This window comes from Dipteris shenzhenensis, chromosome 19, assembly GCF_047967505.1.
Source record: "Dipteris shenzhenensis isolate YYH24624 ecotype China chromosome 19, Dip_SZ_1.0, whole genome shotgun sequence".
NCBI classification, from domain to species: domain Eukaryota; kingdom Viridiplantae; phylum Streptophyta; class Polypodiopsida; order Gleicheniales; family Dipteridaceae; genus Dipteris; species Dipteris shenzhenensis.
The window spans coordinates 19,314,633-19,333,957 of record NC_141614.1 but is presented as its reverse complement, the minus strand read 5'-3'; the positions used below and the strand labels follow the sequence as shown (position 1 = coordinate 19,333,957).

At 44.4% G+C, this 19,325-nt stretch overlaps 1 protein-coding gene across 1 annotated transcript in view; it reads left to right on the top strand.

Moving 5' to 3' along the window:
- LOC147890186 (uncharacterized) overlaps positions 1-15,267 on the top strand; it is a 43,724-nt gene extending 28,457 nt beyond the window's left edge. Inside the window, exons 6-8 of the mRNA XM_087390861.1 lie at positions 14,245-14,281; positions 14,483-14,524; positions 14,715-15,267. Coding sequence (XP_087246987.1) covers positions 14,245-14,281; positions 14,483-14,524; positions 14,715-14,800 — 165 coding nt within the window. The 3' untranslated portion in view covers positions 14,801-15,267. The remainder of the gene's footprint in view (positions 1-14,244; positions 14,282-14,482; positions 14,525-14,714) is intronic.
- The last annotated feature ends 4,058 nt before the right edge of the window (positions 15,268-19,325 follow it).

Sequence of the window (19,325 nt, the reverse complement as noted above, 5' to 3'; positions counted from 1 at the left end):
CCTCCATGTTAACCATCGGAGCCTGTCCGGCAGGGGCTACTGTAGCCCTTGTTAGGCGTAGAGCTATGACCAGGAGACGTCACAGGACCGCACTCTCGAGTGGCTGACAGCACTGTATCGCCGACTTCTTGCCTCCAGTGCTTCATTCACCTATGATGTCCTGATGAGGATGATGATGATGACGATGTGACTGATTTGTAGTTCGATCACCGACATGACTATGTTGTACTTAATACTTAGAACTATCATTCTGCATTATTTTTACATTATGCATTGGTGTGGATGCTCATTTAGTAGCTCCACCCTCACAGCTTGATTGTACCAGGGTTTCACAGTCTCATAGACCCATCGGTCTTTCGAAGATTTTAATAAACTTTCTTTCTTTCTACAAAACCGCCCCCCAAAGTCCTCGTGAACCTGAAACAAAATAATGACTGCATTCTTTGCATATACTAGAACCAAGTCAACTATTTCCCCCACTTCCACTGAAATGCCAATAGTGGGGGCAGGCTTTATCCAACCTTTCCTCGTGTCTTGACACCCTTCATGTAGAACAATTGACTCATGCAAGGCATGAATAGGGTTATCCATATTCTCAACAAATTTCTGCTTTTTGTGCTGTGATGATTTCTCCCAGTGTAACTTGTGTCTATGCAGGCTGCAGCCATTTTGACACACACCACCTGTTACACATTCTTGTAACGGAAACACACAGAATGAGTAAAATCATAGCAAAGGAAACTTGGCAAAGGAAAAAAACAGCACTCAGAACCAGCTGAAAAAAGGGTGGAATTATGGAAGGAGATAGGATAGGCACTGCAGAGGCTGGATATGAACAGAAAACATGCATTTGAAACGGACACGGTTAGCCGAGATATATAAACGCATTTGCTGAAAATGAACAGGTAAGGTGCTGCAAAACGAGCACCAAAATTCAAGCCCTTTTCTATCTCACTGTCTCCTACACCCCCCCCCCCTCCCCCCAACACACACACACAGAGCAGGTGGAGAGAAGTGGAGGAAAAAGGGAAGGAAAGACAGCCCATCGACGTGGCAACAGACAAAAAAAAAGGAGGGTATCTAGAGAGCGCATAGTGGGGAAAGGCTCTAGAGGTAAGTGGACTGATCAAGTGGCCTCGTCAGGCTATGGCAGGGGTATGCCAAGGCTAAACAAGGGCCGGGAGAATCAGAAACGTGATCTCTCCAAGTGCTCCTCTCTCTCTCTCTCTCTCTCACACACACACACACACACACACACACACACACACATATTTTTGGTGAAACCACTGAATTTATAATAAGAAAAACTTTTTACATCTCACACACACACACAAACACACACACACACTTATTTTTTTTGGGGTGAAATCTATCAGGCTTTATATTACAATGAGCAGTCCCCAAACAAAGGGGTCACAATTACGAGATCAGAAAATCTCATTATAAGATAAGAAAAGAGTATGATCTATTTGACAAGCACGCAAGCAATCAAAGAAAGATTGCCTCAATGACACCTGGAAGAAGGAAAATTTGTAGAAAGTGGGATCTCGAAAGACTCTATGATTACGGTCTTTCCAAAGACTCCAGAGTCCCCAATAACGAACCCACGTGAAAAAGAGATCAAATCCTCGCCGCTTTGGGTGGATTCCGAACAGCTGAATTTTTTTTCCAAAGGAAGCTGTAGGAAAGCAAGCCCTTAGGCGTTGCTGCAGGAAATAAAGAAAGTCACAACTGTCTGGGCATTGCTAAAAAAGATGAGCCAAAGGTTCCTCAAAGGTTCCTGGGGAGCTTGACATCTGTGACAAATAGGAGGAGCAATATGTTTGCGAGCCAATAGTTGACCAAATGGAATGATACCAAGCATCACCCGCCACAAGAAAACTTGTTGTCGAAGAGGAACTTTGGCAGTCTTAATCTCCTCCGCCACCATCTGGCATCACCATGCATGCACCAAATCTGATTTGCTCTATCTGAAATCCAAGGTGAAGGCATCAAAACCTTAAAAAGCTTAGCCAGCATGAAAGGACGAGTAAGCGAGCTCTGACAGTGTAAAGCCCAATCTTCAAGACGATATTGAAGTTCAAGTCAGGAACTGCCATAAAGGTCGATAATGTAGACCCAAACCATATCTTATGACTGCAGAAGGAAAAGATAGCAAGGTACCATCAGGTTGAAGAATATCAGCAACAGTCCAAATCCCTTTAAAATTGATAAAATAAGAGCACCGAGGCTTTTGCAAGGCCAATGAATGATCAAACACTTTGGACCAATGTAAACTCTCAGCCCTTAGGGAATCACCATTCACAGAATCACGACCTTGCCATTTAAGGTGAGAGAGAATCTCCTTCCAGTACGAAAACATAGGGAAACAAAGGACAGCTCTTAACTTTGCATCAATGTATCCAAACATAAAATCCCACTGAGAAGGTTGCATGAGTGGATAAGTATGTGAGCTAGTTTCCTTGCATAAATTCCAGCATCATCTTGCCTTTATGTGCTAAAATGTGTATGTGAATATCCAGAATATTCAGAACACCATGCATTTTTTTGGTGAACAGAGGTGCTGCATGGAGAACAATCTTATGCTCTTACGACCATGTTTTGACCGCCAGAAGGTTTCCATAAGAGTGGACATAAAACATGTAATATCCTTCTTGCCAAACATCATCAATGGCAAAAAGAATTGTTTGTAGGCAACCACTATGGATTGAGTAATACGAAGTCGAACATGGAGTGGCCAAGTAGATAATTTCCAATTTTCCAATTCCTTTTTAAGCTTTTCAAATACCAAATCCGTTTGTTGGCGGCAAGTGACCGTCCATCCCAAGGGATGTCCAAGATGACGAACAATCTGAGTAGGCAAAACAACTTCCCCTGGCCACAAAAGATGATGCCAATCTTTAGCATGCAGTGGCAGCAACTTAGACATTTGGAAATTGACGTGTAGGCTAGCAGCTAAACCATATAGAGACAAAGCACTCATGAGTTGCGAAAGATCCTTCTGAGTATTTTTAGGAGTGAAGAAGGAATCATTAGCATAAGCTTGCGCAAATCATGGGTTCAGTTCCTTGAATCTCTAAACCACGCAAAGCATCTGTATCCACAAGATGATCAATAGCAAAGCATCGGATGTGTAGCAATTGCAGACAAGACTGCACTAAGAGGACATCCTTGGTGTATTGAACAATGGAGAGTCCACTGATCAGAAATGCCCCCAGATAGTATGCAAGCAACTTTACTATCACAATAAAGCCAATATACAATATGCTGCTTTTTTTCTGCAAATCCCAAACAACGCATGGTTTGCGAGATAAAGTCCCATTGAACAGTATCAAAAGCTTTAGCAATATCTATTTGTAATAAAAGTACATCTTGTTTTGTGTATTTGGCATATTCTATCCCAACATAAGCATTAGCAATCTCAAACACACACACACACACACACACACACTTTTTTTTTTGGGTGAAATCTTTGATTGATTATATTATATGAGTAGCAACCTCAAAAAAAGGTGCTACAATAACATCAACTGAAAATTTCAGTATATGTCAAAAAGACCTCATGATCTATGCAGCGGGTTTGCAAGCAATCAAAGAAAGATTGCTGCAGAGAACGCCTAAAAAAGCCAAACAGAGAGAAAGTAGGATCACCAAAGACTTTACAATTCCTATATGTCCATAAAGTCCATAGTGCCCAGCAGCGAACCCAAACGAAGAAAAGATGAAACTCCGGTCTAGATGGATGAAACCCAAATAGCCAGAAGAACTTCCCAAACGGAACAGATGGGAATCTCGCTCGCAGGTGCTGTGTCGAAGCAGATCAAAAAACTCACGAGAGCTCGGACAATGCCAAAACAAGTGAGGCACAGTCTTCGAAGAAGTAGAACATCTATGGCAAAGTGCAGGAGCAATGTGTCGATGAGCTAATAGCTGTCCAGATGGAAACACTCCCAAAAGAACTCGCCAAAAGAAAACCTGTTGCCGAAACGGTACTTTATAGGCCCAAAGTTGCTGTAATCTTTTCCTCCACCACTTGGCTGGGCGATGCATTCGCCAAACAGAATCACCTCTCTCTGAAACCCAAGGTTGAGGCAAAAGGATTTTATACAATGCAGGTACAATAATCTGAGATAGCCTCAAAGGACGAGCAGAGGACCCTGGAGAAGTCAAAGTCCAATCTTCTAGTCGGTCCTGGAGTTCCAAAGGAGGAATCGGAACAAAGGGCGAAAGCATAGAAGTAATTTGTCGCCACAAAGGACGATAATGAGAGCCCAATCCATATGTAGTGGCTGCTAGAGAAAAGGGGAGCACAGTACCAGCATCATCTATAACATCAGCAACCGAGGTGATGCCTTTAAACGAGACAAAGTAGGAACGTTGAGGTTCCTGTAAAGCCAAGGGAGGCTGAAAGACTTTCGACCAGTGAATGCTTTCAGGTCTCAAAGAATTCCCAAGCAAAGATTGCCGTCCATTCCATTCCAGATGAGAAAGAACATGCTTCCAGTCAAGAAGCAAGCGGGAGACAAAAGGGCATCCAGGCAAAGTGCCATCAGTGCAGCCAAAAAAGAAATCCCAGTGATCGAGTTGCCAATGACCAAACACAGAAATATTGATATGAGTGACCAGAGTCCTAATCATAAGAGCCCAAGGATGATCACCTTGCAGAAATTGCAGCAACATTTTCCCCCTGTGGGCAAGAATATGCACATGAATATCCGTGATGTTCAATCCACCATGCATCTTGGGAGAACAAATGTGATGCATCGAAAGCAGCCTGAGACTTTTTCTGCCATGTTTGGATCGCCAAAAGAGTTCCATAAAGACAGACATGAAAGATGTAAGATCTGCCTTAGTGAACATGATCAATGGCAAGTAAAATTGAATATATGCCACAAGGATGGACTGCACCATTCGAAGACGAACGTGCAAAGGCCAGGTTGCCAGTTTCCAATACTCAAGCTTTTTCCGAAGCTTAGCCAAAACCCAATCAGTTTGTTGTCGGCGAGTGAGTTCCCACCCCAAAGGGTAACCAAGATGACGAACAAACTGAGTGGGTGGAATGATATCCTCGGGCCATAATAGATTATGCCAGTCTTTGGAATGCAAAGGGAGCAGCTTAGACTTATGAAAATTAACATGAAGACCAGCTGCCAAACCATAAATAGAGAGGGCCTGCATCAAGGCACCAAGATCATGGGGCATATTCTTCGGGGTAAAGAAAGAATCATCAGCATAAGCTTGAGCAACCATGCTGCGATTAGCATCCAATTCCAAGCCATGAAGTGATCCTATAGCCACAAGATGATCAATATATTGCAGCATAGGATGAGTAGCAGTGGCATACAGTAAAGCACTGAGAGGGCATCCCTGGCGGACCGAACAACGAAGAGTCCACTCATCAGAGATATCCCCAGAGATAATGCAAGCCGCATTGCTATCTCTGTAAAGCCAGTAAATAACCTGCTGCATTTTTTGTCCAAACCCCAAAGCTCGCATAGTTTGCGAGATGAAATCCCATTGAACTGTGTCAAAGGCTTTTGCAATATCTACCTGCAAGAGTAGAACATTCTGCTGCGTGTATTTGGCATATTCAATCCCAATATAAGCATTGGTAATGTTATCTGTGATATGGCGACGTGGAACAAAGCCATATTGGGAGGGATGCAACCCATCATGCAAATAACCTTTAATCCGATCAACCACCATTTTGGCAATGATCTTTTAAATGATTGGCATGAGCATGATCCAATCACCCAGTGAATCCCATAGCTGCTTTTTTGGAATCAGCTTGAGAAGACCCTTTTTCCATGACAAAGGCATCTGCTGATTTTGCCATGCTGTATTTACCATTTGCAGCAAGGTGAATTTAAGAAGATCCCAGAATGCAAGAAAAAATTCAATAGTGAGACCATCCCATCCTGGAGATTTCCATCTGCCACAGGATCTCAGTGCATCAGACAATTCCCTTTCAGTGAAGGGATGTTCAAGTTCCAAAGCCTGAGCATCAGACAGAATTGGATGAATATGTTGCAAAAGAAGCTGACGTGCAGACACGACCCGAGGAGAAAGTTCCAGATTCCAGATGCCCAAAATGAGTGGAGAAGTGTTGCGCACATAAATCAGCAAGCTCTGAACGAGATGTTGACCAAGAACCATCAGGCATCCGGATCCAACATATATTGGCAGCCTGTCTTTTGTAGTGTAAACTCTTAAAAAATTGCTTGGAAGAGCAGCCTTTATCCAAAAATGCCCGTTGTTGGATTGAGTTTCCCATTTAGCAAGCTTTCTGCGATCATTAGATTGAAGAGAGAATTGAGCCTGACATAAGAGCATGCTTTCCTTTGAAGACAAAGGGCGAAGATGAGCAAGCTCAGTCAAACTCTGACATGTAAATTTGGCATGTGCTACAGTCTCCCTTGTGGCTTGCATATAGGATTTGCCATAATATCGAATAACTGCTTGCATCCGAGCAACAAAAGCCTGCCAGGCATAATCCAAACCAATGCGTATCTGACGAGAGAGAGGCTGAATAGCATCAGAGACCAAGGCTTTAAAGTTAGCATGCTCCAGATAACTATTATTAATCAGCAAAAGCCTTCGGCAAGGCAATCTGTCAGTGGGAAACTCATGTAAGGAAAGCCTCAACCAAAGAGGAGCATGATCCGAATGTGTGAAAGCATGATTAACCCAAATTTGACAAGTAAAGGCATCACAATGCTGTGGATCAATCTGATACCATCTGTCCAAGCGTGCCTGATAAGAAGATTGAGCATTATGCTAAAAGGTATAACCCGGAAGCATGGGCTGTAATTCCTTCCAGAGATCAATCAGGCTGCTTGTGTTTCAGAAGCCAACATATGAGTGTGGCCTGAGGTGTTGTCACCCGATTGAGGCGCATTATTAAAGTCACACACACACACACACACACGCATGCACGCACGCAGATGCACACGCGCACACACAATATAAATTCAAATAAGTAAATAAATAAATAAATTTGTGTGTATACATACATACACATGCTAGAATGTCACTGTCCCCACTAGCGAGCCCCTGATTTGAGGGGACAAGGGAGCAGAGGACAATAGGGGGATGGAGGAAGACATACCTGGCTATATGCGTGGAAATGTGCCCGCAGACACAGGGGCGGCTGGAGAGCATATGGAGGACACTTGGGCCTGGCATCAGCAGCCCAAAAGGCCCACAAAGGGGCCTATTTATAGGCCAGACCAGCCTGGTCTGGTCAGCCATATACAACCCCAAATAATCGACCAAACAGGTTGGTTAGGGGGCTCAGACCTAGTTGGTCTCTTGACAGGGAGCCCACTCCCTAGTCGGCCAGTTTGAGGGCTCCAAGCCCTCCTAGTGTGTGTGTGTGTGTGTGTGTTATGAAGTGTGTGTGTGTGTGTGGTGCGATGGAGCCCTCCTTCTCTCCCTCCGTGTTTCAGTCCGTACCATCGTCGTCTGTACAATCCCTAACCTTGCCGGCTCCTCTGTCTTCAGTTCAGTTGTCGTCAACTGTACGGTTTTCCGTACCGCTGACGTGCAGGCTGCTGCCTTCCGTACCGCCGCCCGTACAATCTCGTGCGCAGTCTCCCGTACTCTTTCCATACCTTGTGGACCCCCCCGTACAACCCTCCGTTCCTGTTGTACGGACTTTTGTACAGGCTGTACGGTCGACCGTACAGTCTGTACGGCAGACCGAACAACCTGTACAGTCCCCTGTGCAGTCCCCTCTCTCTTTTGTTTTCTCGGCCTCGGGACCTCCTTCTGCCTCTGCTCCTACTTGTGTGTTCCTTCGGCGAAAGCATGGTGGTCTGCCTGCCTCCCCTTTCATCAAATCAGCAAAGCTGGATAATTCTGATGGCCCTTCTTCTTCTCTCTAGCTGGATCTTCTTCGACAATTGTGCTCTGCCTCTGTTACAGAAGTTCCTTCATTGAGTTTCCCGCTTGTTTGTTCCTTGGATTCTGCCCTTTTGGTCTCTGGTCTTCGACAGGCTCAGCAATTTGGAGTTTGCCTATACTTCATGGGCAGGGTTTTATCTTCAGCTCAGCTTCGTCATTGGGCTGATGTTGCAGTGGGTCTGGATTGTATTTCTTCCTTTGTCTTTCTAGGCAAAGGATTTTACTATGCCCAATGCACTTCGACTGAGGTGGTAGAGCGCCTTGTCAATGATGCTGGCGTTCCTGGAGCGGGTTTCTTCGTCTATGTTATGCCCAGGGATTTGCTTTTCGATCCTTCTGCAACACTTCTGACTCACTGTCCGGTTTGGATTACTCTCAAAGCGTTGCCTGTGCCTCTTTTTCAGCATCTTCCAACTCTTGCAGCTTTTTTGGGAAGGCCTCTCCATATTCCGAGACAGGAGTTCTTGCAAGCCTCCCGTGATGTTCGTCTTTGCATCCTGTGGGATATGACGCAGCCCGTGCCATCTACTTTGAATCTTGATTTGGGATTTGCTCATCCGATGCGCATCAAGCTCCATTTTGCATCTTTCCCCACTGCATGTTATCGGTGCCGACAGGTTGGTCATTTTGCACGTGCTTGCCCTTCTATGTTCAGGCCCATACCACCTGCTCCTTCTTCAGCTATCAAGGTTACTCTCCCTTCTCCTCCGGTTTCTGCTATGGCTTCTTTGGCGAAGCCTCTACTGCTCCGAAGCACTACTGGAGGAAGGTTGATAAATCACAGGCAAATCCTCCTCTTGCTGAAGAAGCTCAGGATTGCACCATTGTTGAGCACCATCAGTTTTCTTCTACTCAGCAGGGGCAATTTACAGGATGACATGCATGCTCTCTCTCAGGATACTGCCCCTGCTTTGACTCAGATTGATCCTCCGAATGAAGCTCAAATGCTGAACCCTGCTTCATCAGATGCAGCTTCTTCATCGGAAGATACGGATGTTGATTTAGCTTCTCTGCCTTTGATGCCTGTGCCAGAGTCTTCTTCTGTCAGGGATGCAGAAGTACCTTTTTTACTGGAATCTTTTCATCCTATGTTACAACAGGTTTTTGACCCTCTGATTCAAAAATTTCGGGTACCAGCCTATATCAAGAAGAATCACAAGGGCAAAAAACAGCTTGTTTTTATTGATGGTGTGGTTTCATCACTGCATCAGTTTTTACAGCAGAACAATTTGAAGCTGGAGGATGCTGTGTTTGACTCTCCTCCAGCTTGATATGTAACTTTTTACTTGGCTACCTCATGACTTTTGCTCTGAGGTTTTACTTGTAAAAACTTTTTTCTTGTACTTATTGGTGGGTTTTTACCTCTTTTGAGGTTTCCCACACAGAAATATAAAGATTTCACTAAAAAAAAAGTGTGTGTGTTATGAAACATCCATTTTACAACAGGGCAGTGCTCGAGAAAAGAGCCAATGCCCTATCCATCAGAAAAGAAAATCTGAATGCAAGAAATATCCAAATCTTCCTCATGCAAGGCATCATATAAGGACTGCCGCAATGAGGCCCGGAAGAACTCTCTAAAAAAAAGTGTGCGCGCGCGTGTGTGTGTGTGTGTGACATGCCACCTCTCTAAAAGAGCATTCATCTTCTCATGCATCATTTTGGTTTTAAGCAATATTATTTTCAAAGAGATGAAAATATAATAATGGGAGCTGGATTACTCTGTATGTCAAGTGGGTATATCAAGTATATTTTGGCTTTTTTAAAGCATTATTTGTTTTAAAATATAGGGAAAAAGTCATGGGACTACGATCTTCAAATTTTTGGACTTTGTTACTAACAATTAGATCTTCCTCAAAAGGGTTGCCATAAACCACCACGAGCATGTGCCCCCCCACTCCCCCTCATTCCTCATCACCAGTACTGACCGCCAGCACCCGAGCAAGCGTGCAGGGAGAGGAGTAGACTCATTTTTGGGTTCAGCATCTCTTTGTTGTTCGTTGCTCACCTCTTGAGCTTTTGTCAGCCCATTGTTGTGGAAGAATATATCTGAGTTTTGTCTCTATCTCTCTATCTCTCTTTGAGTGTTGTTTGAGCTGTGATCAGGAGTGTGAGGAGTGAGTGATTTGATCCTCTACTTTCCAACATGGTATTAGAGCAGGGTTTCCGGCTCTAGAATGGAGTTCCTCAGCAAGAAGGCGACTCCAATCAACACACAAGTTTGCTGCGTGGTCCAGTTCTCTACTGCAAATTCATTTTTTAGTTTGTTTGCTATTACAGCAAGGATGGAGGACAAGGATTCAACTGTTGCCTCTTCAGCCCCTTCTCTTCCTTCCTCCTTACCCAGATTTCTTTCTTTCACCATCTCGAACTTTGGAGAGTTAGGGAATCTACATGGGTCACACTACCCAATCTGGAAGGTGAAAATCCAGAGTCATTTAGTGGCTCGGAAGTTGTGGAAGTTGACAACGGGAGTGGAGGCAAAGCCGGAAGATCTGTTGGACAACAAGGGGAAGATTCTCATTCCAGTAGATGGAGAGGAGCTTGAAAGTTGGGAAGATAGAGATGTCTACTCCCCAGCATTAATCATAGGGACCACGGCGGACTCTGTTCTTCCGCACATCCAGATAGCCGAGACGTTTGTAGAGGCGTGGGCTATTTTGAAGGATCTGTACGAAATAGACAACACATCTTGTATCTTGCTTCTTCAACATCAACTATACTATCTGGGTATGAATGAGGGGGACAATGTTCATGACCCTCTGACGAAAGTCAAGGTGGTAAGGGAGCAGCTCACAACGGTTAGTCAGAAGGTAGACTCAAGTCATTTAGCGTTGCTGACGTTACACAAGCTACCTCGCAGTTTCAAGAGTTTCGTGACTACGGTCATTGCAGTTTAGAGGACCAAGCCTCTCACCTTCGAAGAGTTTGACCCTTTACTATTACAGGAAGAGGCTCGGGAAAAGCTATTTACTCAATCGGACGAGAAGGGTCTCCTGGCAAGGGACAAGCCCGGCAAGGGTAAGTTCAAAGACTCCAAGAGCAACAATATTGAGGATGCAGAGAAAAAGAGACAAATGAAGTGCTTCTACTGTGAAAAGCTTGGTCATTCCATTAAGGAGTGCCGCAAGAAGGTGGACCTCAACCGAAAGGAGTCCAAATCCAAGGAGGAGCCAAAGACTGAATCGGCAAATGTCACGATCGGCGCTCTCTTTATCGCCTATGCAGTTAGTGAAGGAATGGAAGGCTGGTACGTGGACAGTGGAGCTTCAAAACACATGTCCAACGAGAAGGAGTGGTTCAAATCCATGGAAGGTACACATCCCGATTACCAAACATGCCCTGTGAAGGGTGTTGGTAGTGTTCCATTCATCACGACTACAGGAAACGAGGAGCTGATTTTCGGTGTACGTACCGAATTTGTGCAAGAACCTTTTGTCAGTCAGTCAGATGGACAAGCACAACATGTCAGTCTTATTCGACAACCGCAAAGTTACTGCCACATCGAAGGCAAATGGAAAGGTGGTGGCTCAAGGAGTCAAGAAGCATGGGCTATATCGGCTCAACGCTCTGTTGGTGCACGGGGACCATGGCAGATCCAAAGTGTGGCATGAGCGGTTCAATCGCGTCAATTATGGCACTCTCGCCGAGATGCAAAAGTCAAAGGTGGTGGATGGACTTACACCGATTGCAGGCAATGATCGTGTTTGCAGGGCTTGCTTGGAGGGCAAGCAACATAGGGATAAGTTCCCACAGGAGGCCTCATCACGAACCAAGAACCCGCTCGAGTTGGTTCATCCCGACATTTGCGGCCCAATGTCAATAAATTCATTCGCAGGTTTGCGGTATTCTGTTTTATTTGTGGATGATTTCAGTCGCATGACGTGGGTATTCTATCTGGCCAAGAAGTCTCAGGCTTATGAGAAATTCAAAGATTGTAAGGCCCAAGTAGAGAAGGAGAGTGGCGAGCCTTCTGCACAGTCAGGGGGGGGAGTTCACTTCTACCGAGTTCAATGGATTTTGCAAGAAGCACGGGATCAAGAGACAACTCGCACATCTCAACAGAACGGAGTTGCTGAGAGGAAGCATAGGACCGTCATAGAGACAGGTTTGACCATGTTGCGAGGGAAGCCGTGAACACTGTTGTTCACATCCTCAACAGAACCAAGACCAAGGTTGTTGATGACAAGACTCCATACGAAGCTTATTATGGTAAGAATCCAACAATATCTCATTTACGGATTCTAATGCATTTGTTCATGTGCATAAAGATAAGTGGAGGAAGCTTGATTCTTATAGCCGAAGATGTCTCTTTGTGGGATACAATGAAGAATCCAAGGCCTATTGTCTTTTTGACCCGGAAAAGAAGTAGATCCTTATCAGCAGGGACATGATCTTTGAGGAGTCAGAGCCACAGCCTGCAGAAGAGGTTCTTGAACTTTCGTCATTACCCCCACCCAAGGTCACCATCCAAGAGGTGGAGACGATTGAAGACCCAGAGGAGGAGGAGGAGGAGGAGCGCTCCCAAGGCAACTCCAGCAAAGGCACCTCCATCCTACCTCAGTGGTATTTGAAGACTTTAGCAAATTCTCAAGTCACGGACATTCCCGAGAGCAGTTCTTGAGTGCGGCGGCCTCAACGCAACATGAAGACTCCCTCCGTGAACTATGCTATGGTGGCTCAGCTTGAGGAGCCCCGTTCCTTTGAGGAAGTGAAGGATATTCTAGAATGGCAGGAAGCCATGGAGTCAGAGATGGATGCCATTTTGAAAAATGACACCTGGGATTTAGTGCCCAAAAGGACCAAGCGGAAGGTAATTGGGACTAAATGAGTGTGCAAGCTTAAGTTCAAGTTAGATGGGAGCTTGGACAAGTACAAAGTGAGATTGGTGGTGAAAGGCTATGCACATTCAGAAGGACTTGACTTCGACGAGACCTTCACCCCCACAGCTAGGATGGTGACCATCAATTGGGCAGCTTTGATTGTCCCTCACAGTTAACGGATAATCCAACAATAACTTCAGTCAAGTTCTTGAATCACTGCTTTGTCTTTGTCATGTGCTTTGAGGCTTCGTTGTGGGCGCCCGGGAGAAGTGATACTTGGCAAGAGACGGATCACCAAAGACCGCACGCACGCACGCTCTCACACACATACACACTTTTTTGTTGTGAACACACACACAAACACATACACATACACGCATATTGATCAATAGCCTTGCTGACTTGTTCGTCGGAACCCATGTTTGCGGAAGGGGGGTTTTCTCCATAGCCTTGCAAAAAGCCCTCTATGAGGGCCAAGGGACTTGAGCAAGTAGAGAAGAGGAGTAGAAGGGGGTAGCTGGGGTTTTTTCATGCAGCTCGTAAGCGTATATGGCGTACTATAGGGTGCCAGCACTTCTTTGCTGTTGTGAAGCAAAGACAATTCTCATGCCAACTGATTGGTTGCTCGCAGTGGCCAACTTCCCTTTTCTGTAGTTCTTCATTGATTTTCATAGGTCAAGCTGCATAACTAGATTTCCTTTTTTTTTTTGGTTCTGTCTCGAAGGCCAATAATTATGCCTTTATATTACTAACCAGACAAGGCTAACACTACTCTTGTTCTAATTTCATCTAGTGCAGTTCGCACTTGCCTGGCCAATTCGGATACATTACTAGTAGCTAACCATTGGAAGAGGAAGTGCACCACAATAGAGAGGGATTCGTACACTCTACCTCCCAAGTACTCCCCCCAAAGCTTGGGAGGCAATAGAATGTGGTGTGGTTCTTCACATTGAGACCCATGTCATCCAGTACTTGCCACAAGCCAACCACAGATATGTTGTGTTGACTAGTCCATGCACAAGACAATCACTGGTAGATCTGCAACCTATGCAAGGACTTTTCCTATAGAAGCCAAACACTTCTCCAGTACCCTATCTTTTGTTTAAACATTCTCACATACTCAAAAAAGGTTACTGTTTCAAAATCCTCTCATGGCTGGTGAGGTTTCCCTAATTGACCTTTACAAGAGCTTCACCTTAATGGAACCATTGTATTGGTACTATGATCTAAAGTGTGTAGGAGACAACAAGACAATCATCTAGAGCTTGTATATCAAAGGGTGCATTGTCTACCTTTTAGAAGCACAAAGCGTGCCCTGATTAGTTGTGCATGCCTGACCAGTTGTGCGTGCCTGATCAGTTGTGCACAAAATAATCATTGAGCGATTGTACATGCCTCTATGAACTGGGATAGTAGCTGTATTTGTTCTGGTTGTTGATTGTTAAGTCTCTATTCTGGTAGCCGGAAGTAATGATATTTCCACAAAGAAGTCTCCAATACCTCCCATGATCTTATGCAGGTGGAGATGATCTTACAAGCCCTAGAATATGAAACAAGTAAGTATTATACTCCTGAGATAATTGATACATGACCTTTTGAAGTAATGTCGTTCAAGTCCTAATCTGGGCTTTAAATTATGTTATTTTCGGGATGTATCAATCCAGCTCTTTGGATGCTTCTTTTATCAATCTCAGCATCTTTGAATGCTTCTTTTATACAGGCTGTTTTTTCTAACTTTATAATTTTGAGCTGTACAGCACAGGGAAAGATTTTGGACGACTTCTATCAGTCGACTGCAGGTAAGTTCCTGTATGATTGTAGTAAAATCATATATGAGGAGATGTGTAAAAATTATGTACTTCTAAGCATTAGAAGATAGTATTTTGTTAAGGGAAGTTAAAATCTTGGCAAGATTATGAAAAGGTCTGCTGATGTTATGCGATTCAATCACAAGTGTTCTGACTATGAATGCCTTTGTACAATGTGTAGGGAAGTTCCAAACTGATCTTGGGAAATCTTGGGCTGCTGAAATTGTTATGAGGAGGAAGAAGAGATTGGAATCATTGAATCAATAGGATACTTTTATCTTCAAGCATAAACATTTGGTACTTGATAAAGCATCTTCTTCGCTGTTGCTGCAGTGCAAGGAAAGGTCTTCTTTGGTGGCCTTAAAATGCATTTTGCCAGTCTATTTGGAAGTGCTATGAAAGGAGGCTTGTGAAAGAGTTGGGGATGTGTTAAGACTGTCTTTTGAGTAAACAAGGCAGCCCAACCCCACCCATCCCCGCTTGGAGTGTATACCAATTTGATAGTGTGCTGTTCACACTAAGCAAGCAATAAATTTCCTCATAGACAGGCAGTATATTAAAAATACCCCCCACTTCCTGAATCTGTGTCATCACTATGTTTACCAAACCTTTTGATACCGTAATTCTTAATAATTGCTGTGTTTGAATGTAGCTGCTGCAATTTTAATCACAAATTCTCTTGATTCATTTTCCAGCTTTAAAGTACAGATGTTGTATGACTAAGGGGTGTAATTTGTACAGCAGAGGCCATACAATTTTGCAGCGTGCCCCGGTACAAGGCAACGGGAGGCTATAGCCACATAGGGAGGGAACAATCGGGCTCCCAAAGGGGGTGGATCACAGGGCATTTGCATGGAGGTTCCTTGCATTGGGCGATACGATGGAACTTGGGGTGCCACATAGTCGACGAAGGTCGGAGGCACCTGGAAGGTTGGGAGTTCATAAGACGCCCCCCCTTGAGAGCCTCTCGCATCTCCCCGGCTGGGGTCTTGTCCCATGAAGTCCCTCATCCATGGGTCTTCATCCTCCATGCATTCCCACTAAGGGTACCTTGGGAAAGTTGTGGGCCCTGGGTCCACAAAGGTGGTTTCAGTTTCTATCTACGGTTCAAGAGTTGTTTGTTGCTATCCTTCCCTTCCCACAGACATATTGGGAAAGGGGTTCTCCATGTCTGCTGAATCTATTCGGCCTAAACGTCCAAACATGTTGGTGATTGTACCTCTTAATTGGGATTCTACAGGAGCAAGAGTGTTGGGAGGAGCCGAGCTAGTAAAGGGAGCTTCGAAAGCCCTCGGACTTGCGGGGTCTTGCATCTCCTCGTTCAAGCTCTTCGTCTCGTCGGAGCTAGATAGATCCTCCTGTCGGCGTCCTATTATGGAGTGGGAGCTAGGAACCAAGCTTTCGATTTGGACCAATCCCCAACTGGGGTGAAAGGTGGGTTGAGCGTAGCTCGAAGCACTGTCCTTTGGCGTGGGTTCCTTGGACAAAATTCTTCCAAATCTCAAGTGCATCATATCTTATAAGGAACACTAATTGCATCTAGTAATGTTTAGTGCTTAGTAGAAGCATTGGACGAGCATTAGTATTTTCTAAAAGTCCTCAAACATCCTAACGCCTAAGTGAGTATTGAACGATTTAGGGAAGTTGACTCATAAGCATTGAGACATAGAGGCATATATACATGAAGATAAATTTGGTAAAGTAGGTACAAACAAACACAACTTGAGAGAATCATGTGGTGGATCTTTGCAAGCTACAGTTGAGAGGATTGTGAGGTGGGCCTTGTATAAGACCTCGAAAAGGGAACACTCTGGCTAAAACTTTAATTTTGTATTTTTTTGGACTACCCCAGAGATATCCCTACAGTTGTAGGGAGAGGATTATGGCGATGGTCATAGGGATAAAGCTAAGACGATGGCGGTTGTAGGGATGGGAAGTGACGTGTCGGTGGGATAGGACACAGGTGATATCCCCACAGTCATGGGGATGAGCTAAGACTATGGGCGAAGGGAGGATAAGGTCGGCGAGATAATGGTATGGCGATGGGCGCGGGGTTGGCAGTATGACAATGGTCATAGGGATAAGCTTAAGGTGCTAGTCGGGCGATCGGTGGGATACTGGATGACAATGGTTGCAGGGGTAAGCTTAAGGCGCCGATTGGTAGGTTACAAATATGGTGACGGGCATGGGGATAAGACTATGGTGACGGTCGTGGGCATGAGCTCAAGGCCATGGGTCAACGACTATCAGACCGACAGGATACCTGATTCTGACACATTAATTAGGGCGGTGGGTTAGATGGGGATCAGAAGTTAGGTCGTGGGGATAAGGGCTAAGGCCATGGGTCAATGTAGGTTTGATCGATGGGATAGTGCTACGGCGACGGCCGTGGGGATAACGCTAACGTGCCAACCCGTGGGGATAGGAATACACTATGTTGTCGATTGATTTTTGATGATTCTTGACAATTTTGGAGTTTCTGTTCAAGGTTTTTTGTGATGGCAGGATGCTAAACTACCTAGTCTACCTACACAATGCAAAAAACAAGAAAGAAAACAACATTTGAGTGCAAAATGAGAGATTTCTTAAAGAGGTGATTGCCAACACTCAAAATGATTTTGATTTTTAGCATTCATTCTTGGTTGTTTTTTGTGAGTTTTGACACCATACACTCCTTAGCAATCTGAGAAACTACCTTCCTATCATTTTAAAAACACTAACAAACCTTGCTTTTCAATATAAAATGATAGTTTTCCTTGTCTTTTCCATCCAACTCACACTTCCTTCCTCGTTCCTCTCCTAAAACTCCACTAACAAAGCTCCAAGTTAAGCTTGAAGCCATGTGCAATGGGTAGATTACAAAAGAAAGCAAATGCAATGCAAAAGCATACCTTGAACTCCCTAGCAGCGGTGCCCAAAATGTGTGGTCTCGACGGTGACTAATGTATCGTGGGGATCTTGAAGGAATGCCAATGGAGCCTCCACTCCAAGCTACTCCTTGTGAGGGCAAGGCAAGGCACGAGCCGTCCACATGTGTTACTCAAGCGGCTCCCGGATTGTTGCAATGTGTTTCCATGAGAGAAAGAGGGAAGGGGGCGAAGGAAGAAGAGAGGAGATAAGGGAGGGAGAAGGAAGGGAGAAGGAGAGAGTGAAGGGGGATGGAGTGGCAGACACAAAGGCACTACAAAGCAAACAAGAGAACACCCAAAGACACTCTTGGACGAGAAGAGGGAGCTTGTATTCCAAACTTGTGCATACAACAATGAAGACCAAAGTCAACCATTTGGCCTTTTATACAACCCTTTTCCTTTTTGCACTCTCCCTTTCTTTACATTCATAAGGCTCTTGGGCTCGTAGGGTGCCAAGGCATCTCTACTATCCTTTCCATCTCTCCTCTATTGTTCCACTCTTGTGTGTCAGAAATAGCACTTGTGTTAACCATATAAGAGCGCCAAATAGCACTTGTGTTAGCCTCACGCCTCCAAGTCCTAAGCCATTTGAGGCTCAAAACCTATATATGAGGCTCAAAACCTGGAGTGACAAGGTCGATCTTGAGCTATTTGTGGCTCAACCCGTGAGGCCTGGAATCGCTTGGGTTATTTGTGGCTCAAACCCTATGGAGCCTGCACTGTACTTCCTCCATGGTTGCAACGGTTCAAGTAAATCATGAAGCCTAATCACCTCTAATCATTGATTACCCTACATTCTGTGATGACTGTACTCTGTGGATATTAACATGCATTGTCAAGCATGGCTCTGACATCTTGGTTGCAATTGTAAAAAACTAATTAATGAGAATCAAAATGTGCTAAATCTTGCACATGCTTCAAAGGAAGAATGAGGCACAATCAAATTCAAAAGATGCAACTCTTCAAGTTTTGTAGAGATAGTGTCTTCCAAGAGCAATGCTCATGATGGAAATACATCCTATAAAGCATGAAAAAATAAATCCATAGATGGGCCAAAATTTTCTCACCAAAAGAGCTAGCAAAATACCAAGGTTTCACTAAAAGTGTCTCCTCAACCCTACGGTAAAATCTGAGAAGAAAGGGGGAGCCCCTCCTCTCCCTAAGGAAAACAATTCTCCTAGCCGCCAGGGACTATACCCTGAGGAAAACAATCCTCCAAACCTCCCAGGAGTACTCTACATGTGCACCCAAATATCCATCAAAGTGTGTATATATCTATCCAAACATTGGCCAAATTGTGTGATAGGTGGATCTTAAAAGCCTATGTGCATCGAGATCTCCAAATATGCTAGGTTGTAATGCTATGCTAGAGTCTCCCAAAAAGTATCCATGAGGCATGTACATGACTATAAGGAGCATGGGGAACATCATCTAGAGAGCATGAATCGACTAAATTTCCTCAAATTGAAAGAGTCCAAGAAGATTCTTGCCTTTAGTAAAAGGACCAAGGCTCTAAAAGACAGTGGCCGAATAAGACCTTGACTCAAAAGATCTTGTAGTTGGTGTCTGATTTCTTCTCGCAAAGGCTATATGAGACCTTAAGGTTGAATATTTGGAGATGAAGTGGAAAGTACAAGATCTATCCTTTAATCCCTAGGTGTGTCAAGAGGAAGTCCTTTGGGAAGATCATAAAGAAAAGGGTTTAGGACAGACTTAAGGAGCTAGTGTTGACTACAAATATAGGGTTGATGTTAAAAACATCCTTTAACAAAAATGCATGGACACTTTTGCAAATAATCTTTTTGACTAGAGTATAAATTACAATAGGGATTGGTTCCCCACTTACTCTAGTCTAAATCACCGTTAGATGTTCACGATGTTGG